Source organism: Stegodyphus dumicola, chromosome X1, assembly GCF_044657685.1.
Source record: "Stegodyphus dumicola isolate Sdum_Otavi_A_Nest chromosome X1, ASM4465768v1".
Classification (NCBI taxonomy): domain Eukaryota; kingdom Metazoa; phylum Arthropoda; class Arachnida; order Araneae; family Eresidae; genus Stegodyphus; species Stegodyphus dumicola.
The window spans coordinates 59,740,730-59,766,666 of record NC_140780.1 but is presented as its reverse complement, the minus strand read 5'-3'; the positions used below and the strand labels follow the sequence as shown (position 1 = coordinate 59,766,666).

At 33.6% G+C, this 25,937-nt stretch overlaps 1 protein-coding gene across 1 annotated transcript in view; it reads left to right on the top strand.

The window, feature by feature from the left end:
• Positions 1-3,245: 3,245 nt before the first annotated feature.
• LOC146993157 (cholecystokinin receptor type A-like) overlaps positions 3,246-25,937 on the top strand; it is a 57,773-nt gene continuing 35,081 nt past the window's right edge. The window contains exon 1 of the mRNA XM_085807750.1: positions 3,246-4,666. Coding sequence (XP_085663876.1) covers positions 4,282-4,666 — 385 coding nt within the window. The 5' untranslated portion in view covers positions 3,246-4,281. The remainder of the gene's footprint in view (positions 4,667-25,937) is intronic.

Genomic DNA, 25,937 nt, shown 5'->3' with positions numbered 1-25,937 from the left:
CTGGCCTGCATGTAGTGCTTGCGTAATTTGTAACATCTTAGATGCATAGGGACAACATTTTCAACTCTTGAAATAAGTTATGTGTGACTGCTACTGAGGATTCTTTGCTTTAATGGAAGATAAAACCTGCCCTCACAAAACACGTATAGCCAACCAGCATATTTACGAGCAACGCAATTAGCTACTCGACTGGCTATCTGTACTAGCAACGAGATCTTAATTTGATCGAGCACGTGTGAGACCACGTCAAGAGAGAGGTAGCTGCTGTGTTTGCACATCTATGAATCCACACCTTAAATAGAATTGAAATAGGGATCACGACGTATGTGATCTTTGATCTCGATAAAGTATCTAATGATTTAATCGAGCGTATGGAAAAAAAAGTGAATATTATAGAATTTATCGAAAATTCCGCCCCGCTGTGACACAAGTTTAAATTTTTTGCTATCACTTAAAATATAATAACTATAATATCTGATGTCAATATATTTTTCAATTACTTAAATCTCAATTACCTTCTCCATAGGAGTTAAAAATTTCGTGTATGGTAAAATGAGATGAGAGTTTTGTTTAGGTTACACATTGTCACATTTAAACCAAATAAATTTTGAGACGACCCAATGAAGCAAAATAAATTTCACCTTAATTTCAAATTTTTAAATATAATAAAACGAACCTAGCGTACATATAGAGAAGGCTTTAGTGAAGATTTCTTTTATTCACTTTTTCTGTATTTTACAAAGTCCATTATTAGATGGGATAAAAAAACAATCTATGTGCTGTGAGGCGAACTTTTTGCGCAGCGTTTCCTAAAGAAAACGAGTTTCCATTTATGATACGCAAGGGAAAAATCATAAAAATATCTATGCCACCTCATCATTTCGTCTGTGCCTTGCGAATCTATTCCACCAGTTTTTACCATCTGGGATTGGAGGTCTTTGTATATGATGGCACTCAAATGCATTACTGTTTGGACGAATTGCAAACATACTTTGAAAGCATCTTGCCATAATTTTCCTTTTCTAATTCTTGCCTCTGAAATGTCTTTAAAACACTGCAACTACTTGTGTAATGGCATCTTCGACATTATACGTACGAGCATACATAAATTATATAATCGTACGGCCGGTGGCTAACTAAAGAAGAATGCCGAATAATGATAATACTCCATTGACAATGAAATGGCTGGTTGCCTTGATTTTTCATGATTTTCCATGAGTAACGTGAACCAGTTTCGCTTGATTCCTTTATGAAATCACTCTAACTAAAGAAGAATGCCGAATAATGATAATACTCCATTGACAATGAAATGGCTGGTTGCCTTGATTTTTCATGATTTTCCATGAGTAACTTGAACCAGTTTCGCTTGATTCCTTTATGAAATCACTACGCACAAGGCAGATAACCACTGCATCTTTTCAATCAGGAAATTATTACATAACTCTACATGCCAGTTAATACATTCCAAATCTACTTGCATGTGTAAAATCTTGTTTGAATGCATTAAATTCCACTTATTATTAATGATGATATTTTAAATATAGTATAGTTCTGAGCTAATTCACATATTTACATATAAGTTAGAGTCTGTCCACGCATAAATTAAGCATTTATCTATGCATAAATTAGGCAAACTGAAAAGGAAGAAATGTCCTTCGCATCTTAAAGATTTCCAATCAGCCAAGAAAATGAGCGTTCAATATCCAGTGAAATGAAACATTTTTAGGAAAGGTAGACACTATCGAAAAACAAAAGTATACTCTTATACATTTTTAATATCATCATAAGGCATTATTTTGCATTAGATTTATTTTTCTTAAGCATGATTTTTAAAAAGAAAGTAGCATATTTTACATTCTTTCTATAGGACACGGAGAGTATGTCTACTTCAGATATAAGTTTTGGAAACTCAGATATTCAATTTTCCTCCCTCCGAAAAACTGGTACCCTACTTAATTCAATGTGTAATTATACTGCATGAAAGTGAACCTTTTAAATTGGATTATAATTATACGTTAGTATTGAATTTAAAGGCACTATTAAAGACCATTTATATGAAATTCCTGTTCTGATTGCATAGGACTAAACGCGTTCGTCTGAGACTTTTAATTTAGGTTTAAAATCTCTCAGCTTATAAAAAGTGGACTATCTGACACCCACAAATGAAACTCGCTAGTAATAGAATGTACGTGTATTATTTTTTGATGTTTTCTTTACATCAATATGGCCTACTAGCTGCCGAGAGGCTAAATCTATGGTTTAGTGATTGTTATTTTCAGAACTCAAATTCAAACTGAAGAGTAAGTTAGCTGATTGGGGATTTCAAGCAAAGATAAATGTTATCTAGTTTACTTTTGTGTGTCTGATACAGAGTAGCCCTCGCAAAATAAATCAAACTTCGTGTTTTGAAGCTCATACTTACTTCTTATTTTCTAGCGCTTTTTTTCATGTGTTCATTTAAAAAATATCATGGTCACGAAAAATAAATTGCACTGATTTTAAATATTATTTTCATAAATTTTTTCTTAGTCAGACCAAAGGTTTGGTGACCAAAGGTTGAATTTTTTCTGTTATTCCCAACAAGTATTTTTTTTCTCATTTGAAAGAAATACAAGAAAAATTCTCATTCTAGGTATAGTTTCGATCAAAATAGGGTTTAAGGGATCCAAACATACTTTTTAGTCCACAATTAATGAATACATCTTAAATGTCTTTACTGCATTTTTTTAAAATTTAATCAAACTGGAGGTTTAGGAAACGTAAATACTGTTTCTTTAGTTAATTTATTTATTTATTTGTAATTCAGTTCTTTAAGGTAATGCCTGAGGATTTGATATTTGATCGCAGCAGAGTGCAAATATTTGTTGAGAGACACGGGGAATGAGAAAGGAGAAGAGATAAAGCGATTGTTAAAAGGCATGACAAAAATAAAAAGTATGTTGAGTATGGATACCTAATACATTCAGATAAATTCCATTCCAGAATTAAACATCCACATTCCGGAAATAAGAGATAATTAAAAATATAAAAAGCATACCACAAACGATAAATGAGCCTCAGAAAGCTTTAAAACAAAGGGAGCGGGAAAAAACTTCAACTTCTCAGTTTTGCTTTTTTTATTTTTGTAATCTCAAGCTTCACATGCACTAGAGGGCGTCGTTTCGTGACGTCACGAAGCCCCGCCTGTTTTCCCATTTTACGGAGAAGCAACCATTCCGGAACATTATTCCTTAGTGAGCGCGGAATCTTGTGCTACAGATGCCGACTCCCGAAAACTGAGTATTCAATAACTTTTGATTCCGACGTCCTTTGCGGTGCGATCAGAGAATCTGAGCATTGTTCAAACTTTTAAGCTTTAGGCTTGAATTTTTACCTTTAAAACATCAACGTTGTTTTTTTTTTCCTGTGTGAAGATCTATTTTGAAACTTCTAAAAGTTGAAAAAGTTTGAGTACTTTGCGTGGAAATTGCTCTGACTGTTTTTTACGAGATAAAGGGTCAGGAAATAAAATTAAAATTGCGAGGAATTTGTTTGTTGGCCAGTAACAATTATATGTTTGAAAGTACTTTATTGTAACGAATTATGTTCTTTTGAAGAACTGAGTTTTATAAAACTTAATATTTGTTTTTCGTGAATCACAACGTTCAAGTATTATAAGTGTTTTGAACTGGATGCTTTGAGTATTACTAATAACTCCCTTTAGTTACTAATGCATTTATCATAATAATCTGTTACTAACACTTCTCTGGAGAATCGTTCAACAGTGTTCTATATTTACTTACATTATAACGTAGTGAAATTCGTGTTTCAGACATTTTTTTGATCAAACTAACTGTGTATTTTAATATTTAAGAGCATTTTACACGTTGCTTGAGTTAGAAGTGCTTTGCCATTTGCACTCTCAAATTAATTAATAAAAGTGCAGTGAAAGCAGCTGATGTCTTTACGGAATGCTGAAACACTTCTTCCGAGATACTGTTACATTACATAAATTGTTAACTAACAATAATCAGCAGCTGTGACTCTTTCTTTCTTATTATCTTGAGATACCTTTGAAAATATATTTAACTAAAATCAGTAACACATTTCATATAATACATTGCAATTATTTTCCTGGATTAAAAGCTGCTCATTTATTACAATTTGTCAAATAACGTCTGAAGATTAAGTATCTGAATTTTGAAAAAAATAATTTCATTCAAATATTCCAAAATTCAATATGCTTGGAATAATGGCCAGTAATAAAGCATAATTTATTCTTTGTATTTAATTACATTAAACATGGAATTTGTTAATAATACCGACGAAAGCTCCGGTATATTGGACATACGAAATACTCTAATGAATAACAGCGACGCTCTAGATTTCAACGCTACCGTGACTGGGCGCAGTCGTTCCAAAGGAACAACTTTACCTAATGACGCTCCTTTCATAATTTTCTTGTATTCAACCATATTCGTTTTATCCGTTGTTGGTAATGCTTTGGTCATACTAACGTTAGCCCAAAACAAAAGAATGAGAACTGTAACGAATGTCTTCTTGCTGAATTTGGCCATCAGCGACTTGTTGCTGGGTGTTTTCTGCATGCCGTTCACTTTGATTGGGAGTCTTCTAAGAAATTTCATTTTTGGAGAGGCAATGTGTAGAATGATCAATTACTTTCAAGGTAAGTTATGCAATATAGTATTACGTAATGAATTAAAACTGAAAGAAATATATCTAATTCATAAATTTATCAGGAACCTTATTTACTCATATATGAAAGTTAACTGCGTTTCCGTTCGAGACAGACATCAGGAAATATGAAACGTATTACATATATAAAGAAATTCATATAAATACCAAACAATCTAAACATCCCTTATGTGAAAACAAAAGCATGTTTAATTAGTTGTTTCTGAAATATAATTCTGATATTAAAAATAAATTCTTTTAAAAATTAAAACGTATATTAAATGATGCGTTGAGTTTAATCAACGAAAAATTATTTCTCTGGCCTTTAGCTATCAGTTTTAGAGCTATAATTTCTATATGAATTCACTACATCAATTATTTTGAAGCATTTTATCATTTAGATTCTTCCTATGTATCCTAATTTGTCTTCTGGGTTTGATTTAGAATAATTCCTTGGATAAGTTAGACATCGTAACAAAATGATCACAAAAGACGAGTTAGAACAGTGCATAATTTTAAACTTGTCGAGGATAACATTATTAAAAAATTCCGGAGAAAATATCCGAAATTTTCACGTATGCATCTCGATTCTTCATATGCTTTTGATCTATACAGGTTTTAAAATATACATTTATTTAAGAAGTACATTTATAAAGTATTTATTTAAGAAGTAAAGTACATTTATTTAAGAAGGTCATTTCAAGAATTGAAAAATAAGTTGATTAAGGATATGCTCTAAGAAAAGAATCCTGTCAAAATGTGCGGTGCTTGTTGAGCATATAAAAGCAGTAAATTACTGTTTAACAATATTTATGACAAACGATGTTTAATTAGGTTCAAATATACATTTAAATCATGTGGGTTTGTATTTATACACTTAGTGACTTTTCATGTTCTTGATACAAACCCTTGGGATATTTATGTTATTTGTTTAGTTTTCAGCGACAGATGTAATAGTATTTCATAATAATTTATAGTTTTTGAATTAATTCGAAGTATTTTGACATAATAATACTTTTAATGAAAACACTGATGATGCAAAAATATTTTTACTACCAACAATGTAAAATAAAGAGTTATATAAAATGTATGCCATAACCGTAGATATGATATTTAATTATTTTAAGACCAAAAACAGTTTCTTTTTGAAGGAATGAAATGATTTTAAAATACTGTATTAAATTTTTAAAGAAAATAAGTTCCGTAAGTTCGAATTAAAGATCCCCTTTTAATCATAATGAAACAAGATGCGTAAAACTTCCCATACCTAGAGAGAAAAATCCCTTTTTAGAGCGTAAATTAATGACCGCACCAAAATGAATTACGACGTAACATTTAATTAGCCTATTTAATATATACCTAAGTTGTAAAATAAAAATTGTTCCATGATTTAGTCTGGGAAGGACGCAGATGACTTAACATTTTTCCTACGAGATTTTCCTTAAGCATTGCAAAACTTGTTCAGAAAGGGTTTCTTGACAACTAGATGATAATTCTAAATGAACGCTTAAACTGGATTTAGATCAGAAATTCACTAAAATTAATTTCGCTAGTTTCTTGTTTGATGTATTTTATTCAAGTAACCTTCCTTTAATAGCATCAAGCATGCATACTAGTAGCAGTTCAAAGAATAATTTAAAGTCACATCTTGCAAGATTTAAAAATTTCTGTAAGCCTTTCCAACTGGAAACGCAATTCAGGAATTTTCTACTCATAAGTTTCGAACTAAAATGCTTGATAGAGCTTTCCATGGTCCTACGTTCAATTATCCTTTAAAGCAAGCATCATTAAATAAGAGTAAAAGCGATGTTTATATACACAATACATGTGTGTGTACTTAAAATTTTTGTTGTCTTAAGTCATTAAAGCTTATATAAGTGGATAAATAAATAAATATGAGCATATATATTTGACTTTAGATAGAATATTGCAGAATCAGCAAACATAAATGCTAACTATTTTAATAAATACAGCAAAGTTCCTAATTTTAGGATAAATTTGCGGTAATGAATATCACTTTACTTCAAAGAAAAAAGGATATTTTTTCCTTTTAATATTAAATTTTCTTTAAACAGAAGCATAAAAAGTGTTAAAAATTTTAATGCGAACTTATGCTATGCTAGAAGTCTTTGAAATCATAAGATGCAAGCATGCTAAAAATATTTTTTTAATTTAGCGTGACTTAATGAAGGTAATTTTAAAACATATGCGTTATAATTAGCATCCCAGTTGCAAGTAAAATATGGAAAAAAGAAACCTTTGGCTAGCTTTAGTTTGCAGGTACTTCTATCATTTGAGACCGGCAGTGAAAATATACATATTAGCTTTTATCTTATATTTTGTCTAATTTTTCACGTGGTACAGTGTTGTGTATTGTTCCTGTGTACAGTAAAACTATTTTGCACATTTTAAGGTTCCATTAATTGCTTGCACTAGGATTCTGCTCAATATTCTTACCTATATGAAGTTTTTTTATTTGTTGCAAGTTTTCATAATTTCTATCGCCATAAACCTGAAGAAATTGGCTGATTGCAATATTATTTAATACTGCATCTTAAGCCATCTGTTCCTTGCCCTAGAATCATTCAAGAAACCAATGCTTAGTAAAAACTTGTTTCTTTTTATTGGCATTTGGAGTCAGAATTCATTCTTCTTTCGGCAATTTATTATCCACTTCACTACATAGTATTCAAATGTATTATTACGCAATCCTTTCCCTGTAATTATCCAGCATTCTCATTTAATGTGCAGCGTGTTCATAAACGTCATTATGCGACTTTTATTTTTGCAAGCGCATGTGCTTCCAATACCAAAAGTATTTTAAATGATGCAAGTTTTCACGCTATAATATTTTTTAGGTTTGTAAAAAATTACGAAATCTAATTTCCCTAATCTACCCAGTTCTACATGATTCCTCAGTTGAATCTGCACGGTTCGCTAGGTTACATTAGTTATGCCAGTAAAATTCATACTCACTCCTTAAAAATAGAACCCAAAACGTTTAGCAACCTTTCAATAACCATGCGATTGACCCCTCATAGTTTGGGATTTTTCATGTTGTTTAGTTACCATTTTTCTTGGTTAAATTGGTTAAATCAGGAAAATTCGTGGTTGATATTTTTTTTTCAATTTAATGTCGTCCAATGATATTTCTTTAGGATTTACTAGTGTGTAATATTTTAATATTTTTTTAATTTGATATTCAAGAGCATGTTTACACAAATAGTTTATACATTTTCATATGTTAAAAATGGATAAATATTTTCAGGTTGTTTTACATTTTTTAAATCATAATCTTAATAATGATGCAAAAGTTTCACTGGACTACATTTGTTTTTTAATTTTTAATTTATGGAGATGATATTACGAGTTGACTCAAGTTAATACATTAATACCTACCACTATAATCTTGAAAATGAATTTTGTGAATGGGATTTTCTTCTTGAACCAAAATTGCAGTGATCAAAACTTTTAAAACAGTTTAAATATGAACTCTTCTCATTTTATTGATTAGCATCATAACAAATTTAATTATTTTTATCTTCAGTCTGCATAAGATCTCTGAATTTTCAGGAAATTGGATCTCAGATTTTAAAATTAAACATCTCGGTCAATTTCTGTCGCACAGTATTCAGACTTCTTAAGTTTAGCTTTTTTGAAGAGTATGAATATTTACTAGATGTTACGATATAGGCAATGGGAACATATGAAAAGCTGAATTTCGTTATATTTGCAAAATGTTTATTCTAGTTTCAGAAGTATCCCTTATGCTGATATGCCATGTTTAAATAATTTTTGCATCGGATTCCACGTCTAGACCAACAGCTAAGGAAATGAAAGCAGACTAAGAACTTTTATAAACATATTCTATCTCTATATAATTTTTGCTATGTATTCATGCAATAATCATACTAAATGTATATTTGTATATGTACTACACCTTCAGGAACTACGTGTGCTTATTTCCATGGACTACATATGCATGTCTTCCGTATTAGGCAGGAAGTGAGCTTACATCTACAGCTTTGAGCATCTCCATCGCAGGGAATTTGGAAAGTTTTACTTGCCACGCACCTCTGGGATCCTAGTCCAAGAGTGATGGACTTTATAAATTTGAACTCTGATATCACATCCGATGCTACACCAGCTTCCCAGGTTCACCACTCTCGGATGTACGGAGATTACGAATATTGAAACCGTTTCTTGTCTTCCCTCGTTACATACTCATATGGCATACGCCACAACTTTTCGGAAGAGTAGAGAATGGAGTTAAGAAATAATTCTTCCTTCTTTTATTCTTACTTCCATTCAGCAAAGGCTGTCCTTTTAGGCAGTAGAAACCGAATCTATACTTTTTATGACCCCAGATCCTCGACTGTCAGAGTATACCACTAAGCGGGTATATGCAACTCGGGAGGGGTATTCATCTAAATTCACATTAAGGCTGAGGAAGTTCTACTCAGCAAAAATTGAAAATGAAAATTAACTAAAAATAGCATAAAGGAAATTATCACTTGCAGCACATAAACTGTTAGAATAAAAGAGGAGACAGAGGCTTCTGAAGGTAAAAATGTTTTGATTATTTTCGGTTTCATGAATCCATCATTCCACATTTTTGTTCCAGGTGATTTTAAATATTTTTATCTGAAGAAGTCGTAGAAGCACAAAATAATTAACACTGATTAATAATATTTTGCAAGATTCCAAGTTTAACGTAAATTCTGTTACCTTAACTCGGATGACTGGAAAAAAAACGCACTTTACTTGAAGATTTATAGTATTTCTTATAAAGGAACAGGGTGTATCTGAGTTAAAAAACTGAAGGTGAAAAAAGTTGCTTAGCTTCATTCATTATAAAAGCAAGATAAAATACATGGAATTCAAGCTAATGGATAATGAAATAACATTAATAACTCATCAGAATTAAAGAATACCTTTTTTTAATTTATAGTGTGAAATTCTGAACTTTAAAATGTTTCGATGAACTTGAAATTCGATATAACCGCATTTATGAATATCAATAATTAATTTTGTGTCTTTTCATTTTACCACGTAAATAAATAAAATACGTAAAATTCAGGTGAAAATTTTGCATAACATGTTATTTGACAAGATGAGTGTATCAGTGTCCAAAACTATGCCACTTAAAATTGACATAGTGATTAATATAACATGTGATCGAAAGCAAGATTTAAAAAAGTTGAGTAAAATAGGAATGAACAAGAAAAAAAGATTGAAACTGTAATCATAGCTAATATGAATCTTATTTTATAATCTTTTCTTAGTTTTTTTTTTAATTTGATGAATTACGATACACTGATATGCAGCTTGCTTTTAAATTAGGCTTAGAATTTCAGCTTCCAGAAAATCATTTTTAATAGCGTAAAAATACGTGAAAATCGTATCATGTGTACCTGAAGAGAGCATGCGTGAGAATAAACTTCAGGATTTTCTAATGCGCAATTAATTTTTAAGTTGCAAACTGCTAAGCATTAAGAATTTGTTTTTTTTCCAGCTGCTTAACGTCAGTCCAGCCTCCTTTCGATATTTTCAGGTATCTAACAGCAGTCTGTTTAGTGGTTTGTATTATAATAGGGATAAATGTATGGTTTCGTATTATTTCATATCATAAGCAATTCTTAAGATCTCAAACGTCTTTTTTTATGTAGCAATTTTAAACTCAGTTTGTCTGTTCTTAATTATGAATATTTACGAGACTTAATTTAAAACTGCTTGCCAAGATTCATACATTTTACAAGCGGTGAAAGAGGATATTTTTTCTCAGCATTTCATAATAAGAATTTGTGTTGCACTGATAACTGAAATACAGTTATATATTGCTTTTAAATATTTGTTATGATATTAACAAAGAAGATGAAAATATTCTATCCAAAATAAATAAATGTTTTCAAAGATATTTGCAATTTTTATGTAGCACTTCTGGATTCATTATAAAAGCTTTTTAAAAAGAAGAGCAAAAATGAAGCACTTAATAAATTATTTCCTTTCTAAAAAACGCATTACTTACCGCTAATTGTTTGTAATTTATCTATTTCGAGGAAATTTCAATTCTATCCATTAAAATCCAAAATGTTTACAAGAGGCTTTTCTTCTCCTTCTTTTTACCTCCCTTTAAATAATTTTCCAAATGTTGTATGCCTTTCAATTTAAAGGTTGTTTTTAAGTGTGTTTCTATTCCCTAAATAGCTCAATTTAATGAATTATAAGTTGTAAAAAAAGAGAGAATATCAAGTCTAACACTAAACTTTATTGAAGGTAACAAGATTAAATTTTAGATAAAAAATATTTTAAATTCATCATTGGTGCTAGTTACTTACCTTAAGAGCTTTATTATTTACATCAAGTTTTCGAAGATAATGTTACGAATTTGGTATTTAAAAAGCTAATGTTAGTTCAATTATAAATTAAATGGTTTTATTTCTCGCGCAGTGCAGCGCGTGACGAATGTTAAAAGAAAGCTAAGTCGGAAAATTGAAAATACAAGAGCGCGTGCATTAAATAAATAAATATCTCTTTTTGATTTCGAGAAAGTACTGGAAAATTCTAGCGCGTGATTTTAAAATCTTATAAAAGGAGGAAAACATCTCAGTTTGTAGTAGTTGCTTAGTTTGTTGTTGTTTAGAAAACTGCTCTTGTTGATTGTAGCGAATTCGCGGATTAGCGTTCTTTAGCTGTTTTGAATTGTATAATATATTGCTGTAATGTGTATAATAGGACATATTAATGGAGTTCCTTGCAATATGACGATAGATACAGGAGCTAACGTCACCATCATCCGAAAAGATTTGGCTCAACAACTGGGAAACAAACTTATCTGGACGCCGCCCTGCGTTACCCTCCAGACTGTTTCCGGTGAGATGATCGACATCGATGGAAAAATAAACGTTAACATCACGTTTGGAAGTGCCGCTTACCATCACACGGCATATGTAGCAGAGATCACTGATTCTTGCATACTCGGATTGGACTTTCTAAGGAAATACAATTTTTCCTTGGACTTTAAAAATAACGAATTGCGTTCTACATCTGAGGGCATAGCCCTATTCGGAATTAATGATGGAGTGAAATCTATCCACAAAATTATAGCTCAAAATGATATCACAATTCCCGCAAGAACCGAGTTTTTACTTCCTGGATCCATAGTCGAAAATAGAAATTTCCGCTACGGCATCATAGAATATCCCGATAACTGTAATAGCCCAAAAGGAGTACTAGTAGCCTCAACACTCTTCGACCTATCCAGAACGGTTATCCCGGTGAGAGTCGCCAATGTAACTGAGAAGGCGAGAGTTATTAAGAAAGGTGAAGTGGTTGCAACATGTAATCCAGTAACCACCGTTGATAGAAAGAGTAACATCCAAGAATCCGTGTCTTCAGAAAGCATTACATCAGAGTTACTTCAGAATGCGCAATTAAACGATAAAGAGAAGAATGCTGCCGATCGCGTTATTAAAGATCTTCAAGTTGTTTTTTCCCGCTCGTCTTCTTACGTGGGTCGAACTAGTTTGACACAACATAGACTAGATACAGGCGATCATCCCCCGATCAAGCAACATCCAAGGCGTCTGCCGTTTGCTAAACAGGCAGAGGTGCGAACACTGTTAAAAGATATGGAAGAAGGCGATGTCATCGAGCCTTCAACAAGTCCATGGGCATCTCCCATCGTTCTCGTCAGAAAGAAAGACGGCTCAATAAGATTTTGCGTTGACTATCGCCGGTTGAATGAGGTTACGAAGAAAGACAGTTACCCTCTTCCTAGAATTGACGACATTCTAGACACTCTTTCTGGAAGCAAGTGGTTCTCAACGCTTGATTTAAAGAGTGGGTATTGGCAGGTAGAAATACACCCTCATGACCGAGAAAAGACGGCATTTACTACGGGACAAGGGCTTTGGCAATTCAAGGTGATGCCGTTTGGACTGTGTAATGCGCCGGCAACATTCGAACGCCTCATGGAGACTGTTTTGAAAGGACTTTCCTATGAAGCCTGTCTGATATACCTGGACGATATCATCATCGTCGGAAAGAGTTTTGAAGACATCTAGAAAATCTTAGAAAGGTGCTTCAGAAACTGAAAGAAGCCAATCTAAAGCTGAGTCCCGCTAAATGCAAATTGTTCCGAAAGGAAGTGACTTACCTGGGACATGTCATCTCTGCAGAAGGTGTGCGCACGGATCCTGAAAAGGTATCAGCGGTTAAATCCTGGAAACGTCCCGAAAATGTCCATCAGCTGAGAAGCTTCCTAGGGCTTTGCACCTACTATAGGAGATTCGTGAAGGACTTTTCTTCCATCGCAAGACCCCTTCACAAGCTGACAGAGAGCAACCAAAAGTTCTTGTGGACAAAAGAATGCGACGATGCATTTAACAACTTAAAGGAGGCTTTAACATCTGCTCCAATCCTGACGTATCCTCAGCACGACCGACCATTTATTCTCGACACCGACGCGAGCAATGAAAGTGTCGGTGCTGTTTTGTCCCAAGAAATAGACGGCCAAGAACGTGTAGTGGCGTACTGGAGCAAGTGCCTGTCTAAACCGGAGAGGAATTATTGTGTCACCAGGAAAGAGTTGCTCGCCATAGTCAAAGCTGTAGAACAGTTCCATCACTATCTATACGGCAGAAAATTCCTGCTCCGCACCGATCATGCATCATTGACCTGGCTTTTAAATTTCAAGAAACCTGAGGGTCAAATAGCCAGGTGGATACAGAGACTCCAAGAATATGACATCATTATCCGTCATCGTAAGGGATCATCACACGGAAACGTCGACGCCCTGTCTAGAAGACCTTGCCAAGAAAACTGTCGATATTGTTCCAGGGTGGAAGCGAAATACGAGCTGCTGACTCCGGTCGCAAGACAAATTACAACATCAACATCGGCTGATCGAGAACCGTGGAGTGATGATGAAGTCAGGAAAGACCAGCTGGAAGACCGCGACATTAAACCCATAATTGATTTAATGGAGTCGTCAAACAGAAAACCTACCTGACAGGACATTTCTATCTGTAGTCCTACAACCAAACAATATTGGGCACTCTGGGATTCACTTCACATTCGAAACGGCGTCTTATACCGGAAATTCGAATCGGATGATGGGAAGACGTTCCGATGGCAGCTGATACTTCCAAGATCCCGCATTCCGGATGTCCTTAAAGAACTACATAACAGCCCTACGGGAGGTCACTTTGGAATAATGAAGACCTTACAGAGAGTTCGTGAGCACTTTTACTGGAATAATGCAAAGGATGAGGTGCAAAAGTGGTGCCGATCTTGCGATGCCTGTGCAGGTCGGAAAGGACCTAAGAGACGCAGCCGAGGCAAGCTGCAACGTTACAACGTAGGGGCGCCTTTTGAACGAATCGCCTTTGACATCCTGTGACCTCTGCCACGAACTGCTGATGGCAACAAATACATACTCGTTGTCGTTGATTACTTCACCAAGTGGCCTGAAGCTTATCCTATTCCTGATCAAGAGGCTGTCACAGTAGCTGAGGTAATGATACAGCACTGGATTTCCAGGTTCGGAGTGCCTCTTCAGTTACATTCCGATCAGGGAAGGAATTTTACCTCGGTAGTAATCAAAGAACTATGCAAACTACTCGGCATTGACAAGACCCAAAAGACGCCATTACATCCCCAGACGGACGGCATGGTAGAGAGGTTCAATCGAACCATCCTTAATAACCTCTCATTAGTGGTTTCCAGAAACCAGCAGGACTGGGACAAGAAATTATCGCTGTTTTTACTGGCTTACCGCAGTGCTGTCCACGAGACTACCAGCTATTCTCCATCCCAGAAGCTCTTCGGTCGAGATCTTCGTCTGCCTTGTGACCGCCTGTTTAGTCGCCTGGATGCGCCTTCATCGCCTGAGGAACACATCCAAGACGCCAAGGCCCGGTTTGAGGGGATGCACCGTTCTGCACGAAAGCGAGTCAAGTTGGCGACGGAGAAAATGAAGACCAGATGCGACACAAGAGCTACTAGACATAGATCCAACAAAGGAGACAAGGTGTGGTTGTGGAACCCGATTCAACGAAAAGGACTGAGTCCTAAATTACAGTCACCTTCGGATGGTCCATATACAGTGCTGAACACGAATGACGTCGTGGTTCGGATCCGTGAGTCTTCGAACTCTTACGACAGGTTAGCTCATTATTATGGCCATAGTACGTAATGTAAATAATTGTAAATAGTGTAAGACCACGGTCCTTTTTGCTTCTAAATGTGTATTTAGTATTTGATTTGTATTTTGCATTTGATTTGTATTTTGTATTTGATTTGTTTTATTTATTGCATTTATTGTTCATGTTGTTTATTATTGTAATGTAATGCTTATTATTGTATTCATGCTACAGTTGTAAGTTTAGCTTCCTGTCCAGGGATTGTACTGCCCGAGACGTGCAGTCCTTGGGAAGGGGGCAGTGTTACGAATTTGGTATTTAAAAAGCTAATGTTAGTTCAATTATAAATTAAGTGGTTTTATTTCTCGCGCAGTGCAGCGCGTGACGAATGTTAAAAGAAAGCTAAGTCGGAAAATTGAAAATACAAGAGCGCGTGCATTAAATAAATAAATATCTCTTTTTGATTTCGAGAAAGTACTGGAAAATTCTAGCGCGTGATTTTAAAATCTTATAAAAGGAGCAAAACATCTCAGTTTGTAGTAGTTGCTTAGTTTGTTGTTGTTTAGAAAACTGCTCTTGTTGATTGTAGCGAATTCGCGGATTAGCGTTCTTTAGCTGTTTTGAATTATGTTCTATTGGACATTTGAGTAGTTAAAAGATAACTACTGTGAGATATTGTAATACTGCATGATAATTTGAGAAAATTTAAGCATTTTTGTTGTGATTATAATAAATTTTTGTTCATTTTTCATCGGACTTGTGCATTCATTTCATAACGAACCCGTACGCACGCAACAATAAGCTAATTTTGCTTTGACTATGGTTCCTTTCACGCGAAAAAGGAATTGAAGCAGGAAAAAAAATTAAAAATTTTGGTGCATCTACAGGACGTTACTACAACAAGCAAAAGATTTTGTAACGTGCTGTAATTAATGATATTTTTTAAAGTTTTCGTTTGTTCAGTATTAAGCTCTAGGTGTTTCAATACTAACCCTCAATATTTAATATGTTTCTATAATAACATTTAAATTATATTAACTTTAAGTTTGCCTTCTAACATGATGCCTCTTTAATGAAAGCATACATTATTCATTTAGCTGTGTTGCTCAGGGCTCACTACAGAGGACGACCGACTTTGCAATCGCCATAAGGGCAGAACAATGCAGGCAAATAAAATGAAAATGTATACAATATAAGGGCATATCTAAATAGATCTATCGTAACACCTATGTTTTCAATGATTGTAGAATAGTCGAGATCATAAATTGTCGAGTTGTAGAATAGTCCAGATATTTTGTAGTGCACATTCGGTTTTAAGATTTCTAACTGAAATGATTGCAACTGCTTATACTTTGTTGCAAAATTTCTGGAATTTTCTTCGTGCGATGTATGTTGATTTCTTTCTGTTCATCAATTGGTATAATAGCTAAAATCCATTTTTCATTAAATTATATGAAATTACGGCACATCCCAGTTTTGTTCTTTTTTCTGAGAAGTATATGTTCTCATTATGTAAATTGTTTTTAAAGAATTACAATATATATTTTTTTAAATTTAAGCGCTGTTTCTGACACGTTTAAACTTCTTTCATGTATGAATTTTGTCACTGATATTACTGTACTGCTTTACTGGGAAGACAGTGCAATATATATATATTATTTTTCACTTAATATATATATATTAAGTAAAAAATTATTTAAAAAGCGAATGACCAAGTTAGTCAAAAATAGCGCTTTTAGCTGCTGATTTTTTTAAATTTAATATAAAGAAGAAAGGAAGTGACCTAGTAAAAGTCGTAAAAACATTTGTAGTATCCTATCTTAATTCCTGATAACACATTGTAATATGAGTTGTACAGCAAATTTTAAAAATATTCAAAAAAAAAAAAAAAAAAAAACCTATCCAAACTACAGTAAAATTGAAAAACGTGCACAAAAAATATTACTGTTAATCTTCTGTGTTCAAAGTTTCAAACAGAACTTGTCAAGGGAAAAACCTATCCAAACAACAGTAAAATTGATAAACGGGCACAAAAAATATTATTGTTAATCTTCTGTGTTCAAAGTTTAAACATAACTTGTCAGGGGAAAAGTGCTTAAAGCCTTCAACCAAGTCGATTAACTAAGATCATGCAGACACGTTTCGTCTGACTTAACTATTGAGACTCCAAACGGTATTAATCGAAATCAATCTGGTCATATGAGTCTGAAATTCTCTTCCAAACATGAAAATTATCATGTCTTTCTCCACTTTATTTCTTATCAACGTTAAGGCTTTCAGATATGGACCTCCATAATTCTTTGTTTCTTAACCACACTAATTGCATTTTAAAAGCGCCAATATCAGTATTAAAGGTAGTAAAAATTCAGTATAAAGGTAGTAAATCTCAAGTCAGCACTGAGAGATTTTAACAAACGCTAACGTAGTTACGCTATTCTTAGTTTTAAAACCTCCGTAGAAAAGCTTCCCTAATATTTAAAATTGTTATCTTGAAATAGTAAATGCCAAATACCGCATTTTTTCCTTGGTGATGTTTCAACAAGCTTGGGAAATGAATTAACGTTTCTCTTTAAAAATTTTGAGGAAAATGGATGATTTGTTTTCGAACGAAATGACTCCTTCCAACATATGAAGGATTATGTTTTCTTTCCCTATAGTTAACGATTAAAATTGTTTAGAAGAGACGTAACATCTCCCACGAAATAAAACATTTTGATCCACTGATCGTCAATTAGTTCTTGATAATCAGCACACTTCAAAAGGATAAATGCTTCAGTTTCTAATAATAAGGAAGCAAACATTTTTTAAAGGTTTCCTTTTCGAAACAAATGCACCTCGTTATGCTTCAGAAGATCTGCGAATTTGCTCTCCATTTCAATTAAAATCTCTCCCCCCTCGAACGGAAGGCCCATATCCCACATGCATTGGTTTTGTACGAAAACAGTGTCGGTCAGTTTTTGTAACTGGTTTACTACTGAAAGAAAATTGTGCGATTTTTTCCTTTTCCCGGAAAAATAAATTTAGGTTGTTCGTTTTCAGCAAATCAGCTACCAGCATCGAATCCTCGATCATCCTCATCAACCAAAACAGCATTCTAGTGGACTACAGCGGTAGCAAGTGGCCTTCCAAAATTGAATCTGAACTCATTGAAGAAGTGAGGCAAAGATGGTGTTACATATCCTAATTATACTAAAACGTTATTTAAGCGAAATTGCATACATCGCAGTCGCTCAGAATCTCACAGAAAAGTGGCCTGAATATAAACATACGTTTACCGCTGGCAAGTCTGTTATTGTAATTTTGTGCTGTTAATTAAATATAAACATTTATTATGTATATAGTATACATATATAATTTGACATTTTTCATGTTATATAGGCGTAATTATGAAAAGAAAAATGTATATTAATACGCTCTTTTAATCATTATAGAAAGTATTAAGTGAGTTTCACAGAAAGCATCTACATTTTATTTGTAAAACATTGGAAGCACACAGAATGAATATACATATGTATATATTTAAAAAACAACTGCCTTTTACATCTAATGCTAATTCAAGCATTAAGTTTTTGTAGCAGCTCAGAGCTTTATGCCTCAACAGCGATTGTCTTGTCCATGTTTTTCTTTTGCCTTTCTGTTTTCTTTATGAGGAAAGCAGCTGCAAAAAGTGACTCTATTAAGATGAAACGTTCTTTCGATTTTGACATTGTGTTCGATGGCCGTGTATATCTTGCTCCGAGAATAGATACAGATGGTTAAATGTTTTCAAATATGCCGCTAGGTACCCCGAAAAAGGCTAATTTTGGTAGTCTTCATGTTTGCAAAGGAGAGCGAGTTTCTCTTTACATATTAACACTAAAGTGATCAGTGGTATTTGGCTGTTTTATGCCACTATGGCGAAGCAGAAATACTTTTCCAAACGGTATAACACATCGTTTGTCCTTCCAAAGAAACGATGTGTGATACCAGCCTAAGTATTCGAAATAGATTTGTGGCAACGCCGTACTCACGTGTCTAAAGAGTCGCATGCAGCGAGCTAGCCGTGGTTAACCGACCACTATCTATGACCAGAGGTTGGGAAAATAAAAGCCACGTAAGGACCTTTGTGGACGCGACGTAAATTATGTAAAGCAATAGATAGTTACAACTTTGACGGCGACAGTGTGTGTTAAAAATAATAACTTTATAACATAGTGTGGGCAAATCTTAAATGCGAATGCGGAAACACAGTGAGAACAAAGGACACAGAGACCGAAAAGTGGTTTTAGTCGCAGATGTTTACAAGAAATATACAATTACAAGATATTTACTAAAAATTATTCAAATGAACGACAAGAAACTGCAATACAATATTGACAAATTTCGTTTATGACAAGCGGAGACGCAGCTTAATTCTCTTGGAGTCTTCATATCCAGAATTAACGCCGCTGATGCAGATGCGTGTGATATGACGGACATTATTCAAAGTGTAAGCCAGTCACATCGTCTTCGAAATTATGCATGTATTGCAGTTCCTAATCGTCCATTTGAGAAAATGCAGTAAGTATCAAAAAGGTTTTTCTGCCAAAAACGTGGTTAAAACTTTTATTACCCTTTTTATTCCACACTTTATTTATTTACTTTGCTTCTGCTCACTACTTAAAGTTTTGACCGTAAATTATGCTACACCCTGTATATGAACACGGCTTTGAGCATTAATGAACAAACACATTAAATGAAATAAAAATTAGATGTAAAAGAGATGAGTTGAAAGGAACTATTAACTAATTTAAAAAGAAATACTCCGTCCGAAAATCATGCTTATGATTTCTGGAGTTTCATGTAAGGTGTCGCAGTGCCTGATGATTACTTTGGAAGTGAAATGAATAAAATAAGCTATACTCAGCAAAGGGCATGCTGTGATCTTTATCTGTTTCGTTACGTTGCGGTTAATACCAGATATCTCTAAAGGGCTAGAAATAAATTACGAGAATCTAAACAATGAAAAAAATTAAAATCAAATCTAGGATGGTAACGAATTTTAGAATTGAAAGATCTTCATACACAGATCAGGTACATACAAAGTGATTATTCTTAACTATATTGTTTCTTAAGATACATAACGAGCATTATAAAATAACTAAAAAGAAATAAATAGATTTACTATCATAATATGTTAAAGAATATGTTGAACAATGGAAGATATATTCCTAAAGAGAAATGGGCTTTGGATAAGATTGTGCTCTGTATGAGTTTTTCAAAGGATTATCAAAGATTCAAAAAGAGCCTATAACTTCAATGTAATTTAGAAACAAAATACTGGATTGACGTTAGGGAAACAATTTTTTGAAAAGCACAGAACTAGTTGTTTAATCATAATACTGCCACCTAAATTAAAATTAAACACGCAACATATCTGCTTCGAAAGTATTTTGAACAGAAATCTGAAACAGAAATTTGGAAATCTTATATTTTTATGGGTTAAAAGATATGTTCAGTTGAACATCTTAGCTTGTTATTCAATATGAACAGAAAAACGCCTTGTTTCAAATGACTTTACATTATATGGCTTCTAATGTACAAATTAATTTGGAGTTTTCTAAGGAATAAAGTCATAGAGTTCTTTCTAAATGCGAAACAGAGTTCAAAATATGGCGTAATGGAAATTCATTTACCATTATTTGCAGTTTTATTAGTATTAATGATTCCATAGACTGTCTGATTTCACTTTCGAAACGAGTACCTCAAAATATCTAACAAAAGACCTCGGCAACATCCTCTTTCTTCTTTATAACTGATATAAGAAAGAGTAAACGAGGTGATACATACCAATCAAGGCAGAACAGATTCTCTGCTTGAGATTGAACGAGAAACTAACTTATGTCAATTTTGTGTGGGTTGAGCTTGCAGTTTCAGAATGTAAGCGACCAGTGAGACTGTATTCTTTTTATATTCAGTGGTGACAGCAAAAATGTTTTATGGATGTACTTTTATAACTCAGTGCAAATGTTTGCATATGCTATAGGAAAACATGCAGTTAATGTCTTATGTTACATTACACAATACTGATTTTTTATGCACTTAATTTTAGTAGCTGCATTTGTAGGAATTAAAGATAAGTTTTCTCAGTTATGTAAGTAACAGAACTGAAGCATAAATCTGTATGTATATATATATTTATTTATATTTTTAGTGTTAATGCATATTAACTATGTAAAAATGAAATTATTTTTTAAGTCTCTCCTAACTGAAATTCTACTTGCTTTTCAAAAAAGCTGGAACATAGGTTTAAACCATATTTTAATTTTTAATGTTATATAATTCCTTTTAAATTTCTAGAAATAAAGCAACTAATTGTAATCCGTAAATTGATAAAAAAATTGTGATATATTCTGTTCCTGACTTTTCTTATCTTTGAACTGAAATGTGAAATTTTATGAAATTCTGATACTTGCATTTCAGCTTAATCATCTAATGCGTCTTAAATATCAAATTTCATTAGTTTCTTAAAACAACGAAAATAATTAAATTTATGTCTGGTTCTTAAAGCTGAGTTGAAACTTTCCCAAAATTTACTATTTCTTTTATGCATTTGTTAACTGAATAATTTATCCTCAATTCGGAGAGAAATTCAATAAAGCAAGAAAAAATGTTTAGCATAAAAATATAAAACATTTGTTTACGAAATGAAATTCCAAATTAAAATAACTTAATCTCTATTAAACTGAGAAAGATAGGTGATTAAATCACATTCTCGGGAGGTGAAGAGTAAACTTGCTTATTACGGAAATGGTTAATACAGCTCACAAAGGTTATCTACGAGTATATATCTTTTACCCCACATTCTACTTAAAAATTTAAGAAACTCACTCTTTTCTCCTACAGTAAACCTCTCGAGAGGCCTTTCGAACATTTTAAATACTCTCATACTGCAAATATCCAATCATAAATGGCTTTGCCCTGAGGCTCCTGGCCCCAAAGGTGTGTTCATGCAACTTTCACTAGCCACATTACCAATCATAGAGACTACCATGATGATAAAGACGTAAGCTGAAGCAAAGGTAAATTATATTCATTTGTAACCGAAAGAACTAGCATACCGTAGGTATTCATTACAAGTTAATGTAATGAGGTAGGATTCAGAGACACTTACGTTTAAATGGGGAACAAAGTCAATGTATTGTCGATGTTCTACTTTACTAAAATGCGGGAAATTATTTGGGAGATACAACTTAATTCTAAAATGTATTAAAATATAGTTTTAGAATAATTTCTCTAAAAAATCAAAGTGATGAATTTGAATTCTCTTCAGTAAAGAAATAATTTTTTTTTCGTGACATGAACATCTGAAATCAAAGAAACTACATGGAGATGAATTTTAGCAATACCGGTTGCCTTTATTCCCTTTTTTGTAATGTTTACAGTGTGCTTAAATAACATGCTATTAAACAAAAAATTGTAAGTTAATATTTATAAAGTCATTTACTGTTGGGAAGCTTTTAAATGTTTCCTTGTTTATTTCTGTTCTCATCAAGCTTTCAAAAAATGCAAATATAATGTGAGGGTTTCCAATATGCAATAAACTAAATGCAAAGCTGTCTGAACATCTGATGCTCTATAATCATTGATAAATCTTTAATAAGCAGTATATAATTTTTACCTTCACTATATCAGGTTCAGTGTTCCTCCTTACTTGCTTCGGGAACATTACATGACCTGACTCGGAACAGGGAACTTACTTAAGCTATGTTCAAGAAATGTGGGAAGTAGACAAAACACACAGGAAGGGTATACCAAACCCTTTATGTTTCTCTCTTTACAAAGATTTCCGGACTTCGGAATACAGAGACCAACCACTTGTGGTCTGAACGTAAGAATATAAAAAATATTAACTAAACTCTAACTTAACTTTGGAGTAACAAACAAGGGCCTACGTGGAAGATTGGCCGTATATTAACAGGAAGCCGTATGTAGTACAGAGAACTGTTAACACTACGATACGTTTAAAATTATCAAGAGGATTAAACCTCTGGCCTTGAAGGCAACCAGCAACCGAGTAAAACTGCAATGGCAAGCGGCCTGCTCCTAATCACTCCTTCCTCTCCCTTGCTTGGCAAAAAACCACAACTTAAGTACTTGGCGTTCGAAGACAAATTTGCATAAATAAGTTAAAGCTTTTAATTCTGGCCGGAAGTAGAAAATAAGAAGTGATAGTAAAGATTTAAAATAAAATAAACGTTAGTAAAACTTAAGATCCTTACAACTATATCTCGCATTTGTGTGCAGATTTCTTTTCTCATTTGAGAAGAGCACACACGTTACCAATTCTAGAAAAAAGTATACGAAGCTAACTTCTGGCTTCGATAAGGGATAACTTCTGCCTTCGAAAGGACAAAAAATATTCTAGCCTCATCTTTAATTAGGAAACTAAATATTAATATTCTCGCCTGAATTAAAAACTTAAGTCATAGATAAGCAGAAAGAATTTCGGATATTTAATTAGACTAGGATCTTTCACACTCCAAACAAAAGGCATACTGTGAGGGCTCATGTAGTGCACTAAATGTTCAAGCTATTAGAGCTTGGCCACTGGCTTTGGAATCTGGTCAGTCCACGTGGGAATGGGTGCTGACTCCAGTGTCATTCGAAGGACACATTTTAAACAAATAAACAATCATTCATTTTACAGATTCTTTTCTTGTGTAATATTTACTTAACGTTCTTTAGACTCAGACTGCCAAGTGAGTCATAGGTCCGTCTGTAAAAGTACGACAAATCCGATAAAAGTTTTAAATAAATCCTTTTATCAAAACTTAGCAGAAAGCGCAACTTGTGCGGACAATGAAATTTCGCCATTTGTGAAGGTTAAGTAATATAAAATTTTAAATAAAATCTAAAATAGATTCGTAGTCTGGGACTACATCAATATACTTAACCAAGCGCTGTCTCAAAACTTGCAATGGCGGAGATCTAACTTCGGTTAACAAAACGGTTGATGCCCAAATATTAACTAGTAGAGTTGAGCAATAGAAAGTAAAGCTGATAGAGTCGATGCCAAATGCTCTATATGTAAAACATTCAAAACCTTCGCCTTAGTCTTAATTGCATTCTGGTGAGGACTAAGGAAATGAGAAGTTATAACACAGATCTATATCATAAAAATAGGCAAATTTATAAGGTATTTTTCCCGCCTTCTTTGCATGCCTTCGGCGTGTATCGGTCAGCACACTCGGCGCATATTCGAGAGGTCTGTGCTTCGAGTCTCGGCGATGGCATTGCACGTTTTTCACATCACCTGCTTTGGAAAAATACCTAATGACGCTACAGTGTAGCCCGAACTAAGAAAAGGTGGTGGATGATGATTCTCCACCACCAAGATTTGGGATTGGCTTCCCTAATCCCAGTCATCCTTTAAAAGGGAGAGAACTTCCCACCTTCTTAGCAGGCCTTCGCGGTGTAATGGTCAGCACGGTCGGCATGTATTCGAGAGTTCGGAGGTTCGAGCCCGGCGAGGGCATTGCTCATTTTTCATCTCTTCTGCTTAAAAAAAATGTAACTTATGTCTCAACAGTGGCGCCCGAACTAAAAAAGGTGGCGGATGATGATTTTCCACCACCAGGATTTGACGACTATCCCAAGTCCCCTATCCCAAGTTGTAGTTTAAAAGGGGGAGTATATAACGTATTTCACTCGCCTTCCTAGCATGTCTTCGTGGTGTAGTGGTCAGCACATACGGCGCGTATTCGAGAGGTCCGTGATCCGAGTCCCGGCGAGGGCATTGCTCATTTTTCATGTCTCCTGCTTCGAAATAACCTAATGACTCTACAAATTAACATATACTCTACAATTTATCCTCTCAAGATTAATATGTATAACTCACAAACATTAACATCTAATTTTCCGTAACTATCTAACATGAATAACTGTATTTCAATATTTTTGATAAAGATTGTTTTTGCTTTTAACATAAAAGTTGAAAATTTTTGAATGAAAACACACGATGGAAAGCTTTATAAAATAAGGAAATGAAGTCTTGAGAAGCTCCAATAATTTTAAATAATAGATTTAGGATATGAGAATCTCTCAAGTCATGGTTAATTAAAATTCCCTTTGATTCGCAGCCGTTAAATATTTCTTTCTGCAATAATAGCGTTTCTCCATTCAAATCTTACAGGAGTACTTTAAATATTTTCTATTTTTCATTTTAACTTTTGTCCTACATGCTTATTTACAGAGCTGCGAGACATTTGAGCCAAAGAATTCTCGGTATGAAAATACAGTTAAAACGTCGGAATATCTTAAACTTTCTAATTCAATTCCAAACTCTGTCACTTATTACGTAACTACCGTCAGATCTAACTGCATAAAATTTTCTATACGATTACTTTAAGAAAAGAATCTTTTCAAGGAATTTCTATTAAATACCACTAAAATAAATGAAGTATTCTCAAGCTTGCTTCAAGTGTAGCAGTTACGACTAATTTAAACAGAAATTTAGCCTTACGACGATATGTAAACAGGAGCGTTTTCCTGTAAGGTGTTTTCTCCCTTCTTTCAGCATTGCTTCGTGTTGTAATGGGAAGCATACTCGACGTGTATTCGAGAGGCCCAGGGTCCGAATCCCAGCGAAGGCACTGCCCATTTTTCACGTCTTCTGCTTAAAAAAAACCTACTGACTCTACAATATTCTATTGAAATTTTTTATACTTTGATATTAAATGTAGTGCTTGCAAGTTTGCATTTTTATTGATTAAAGAAAATTTTGTTTAGTTAACTCTTATGCAAATATTATTGCTATTATCTGAGTTATTAATATGTATATATTCTATCTACTATCAAAACAGAACTAAAAGAAAATCGAAGAATATTACTCTTAATCTAAATTTAAAGTAAACAAATAGGGTTTCACAAAATACCGAATTTTAGACCTTACTAATTATCCCTGGCTTTTGATAAATTACCGTACATCCAATTTAAAACACAGTTAAGCAAGTGGAATCCAGTAAAATTAGCTTAAGTCTGATAGCAACTGAAAATGATGTAAAGCAATAACTTATAATTATACGCTATAATTCTATGCCAAGAATGAAAACATGCTCAATTATGGTAGCTTGATTTTCGAAACCATTTCTTACTTTT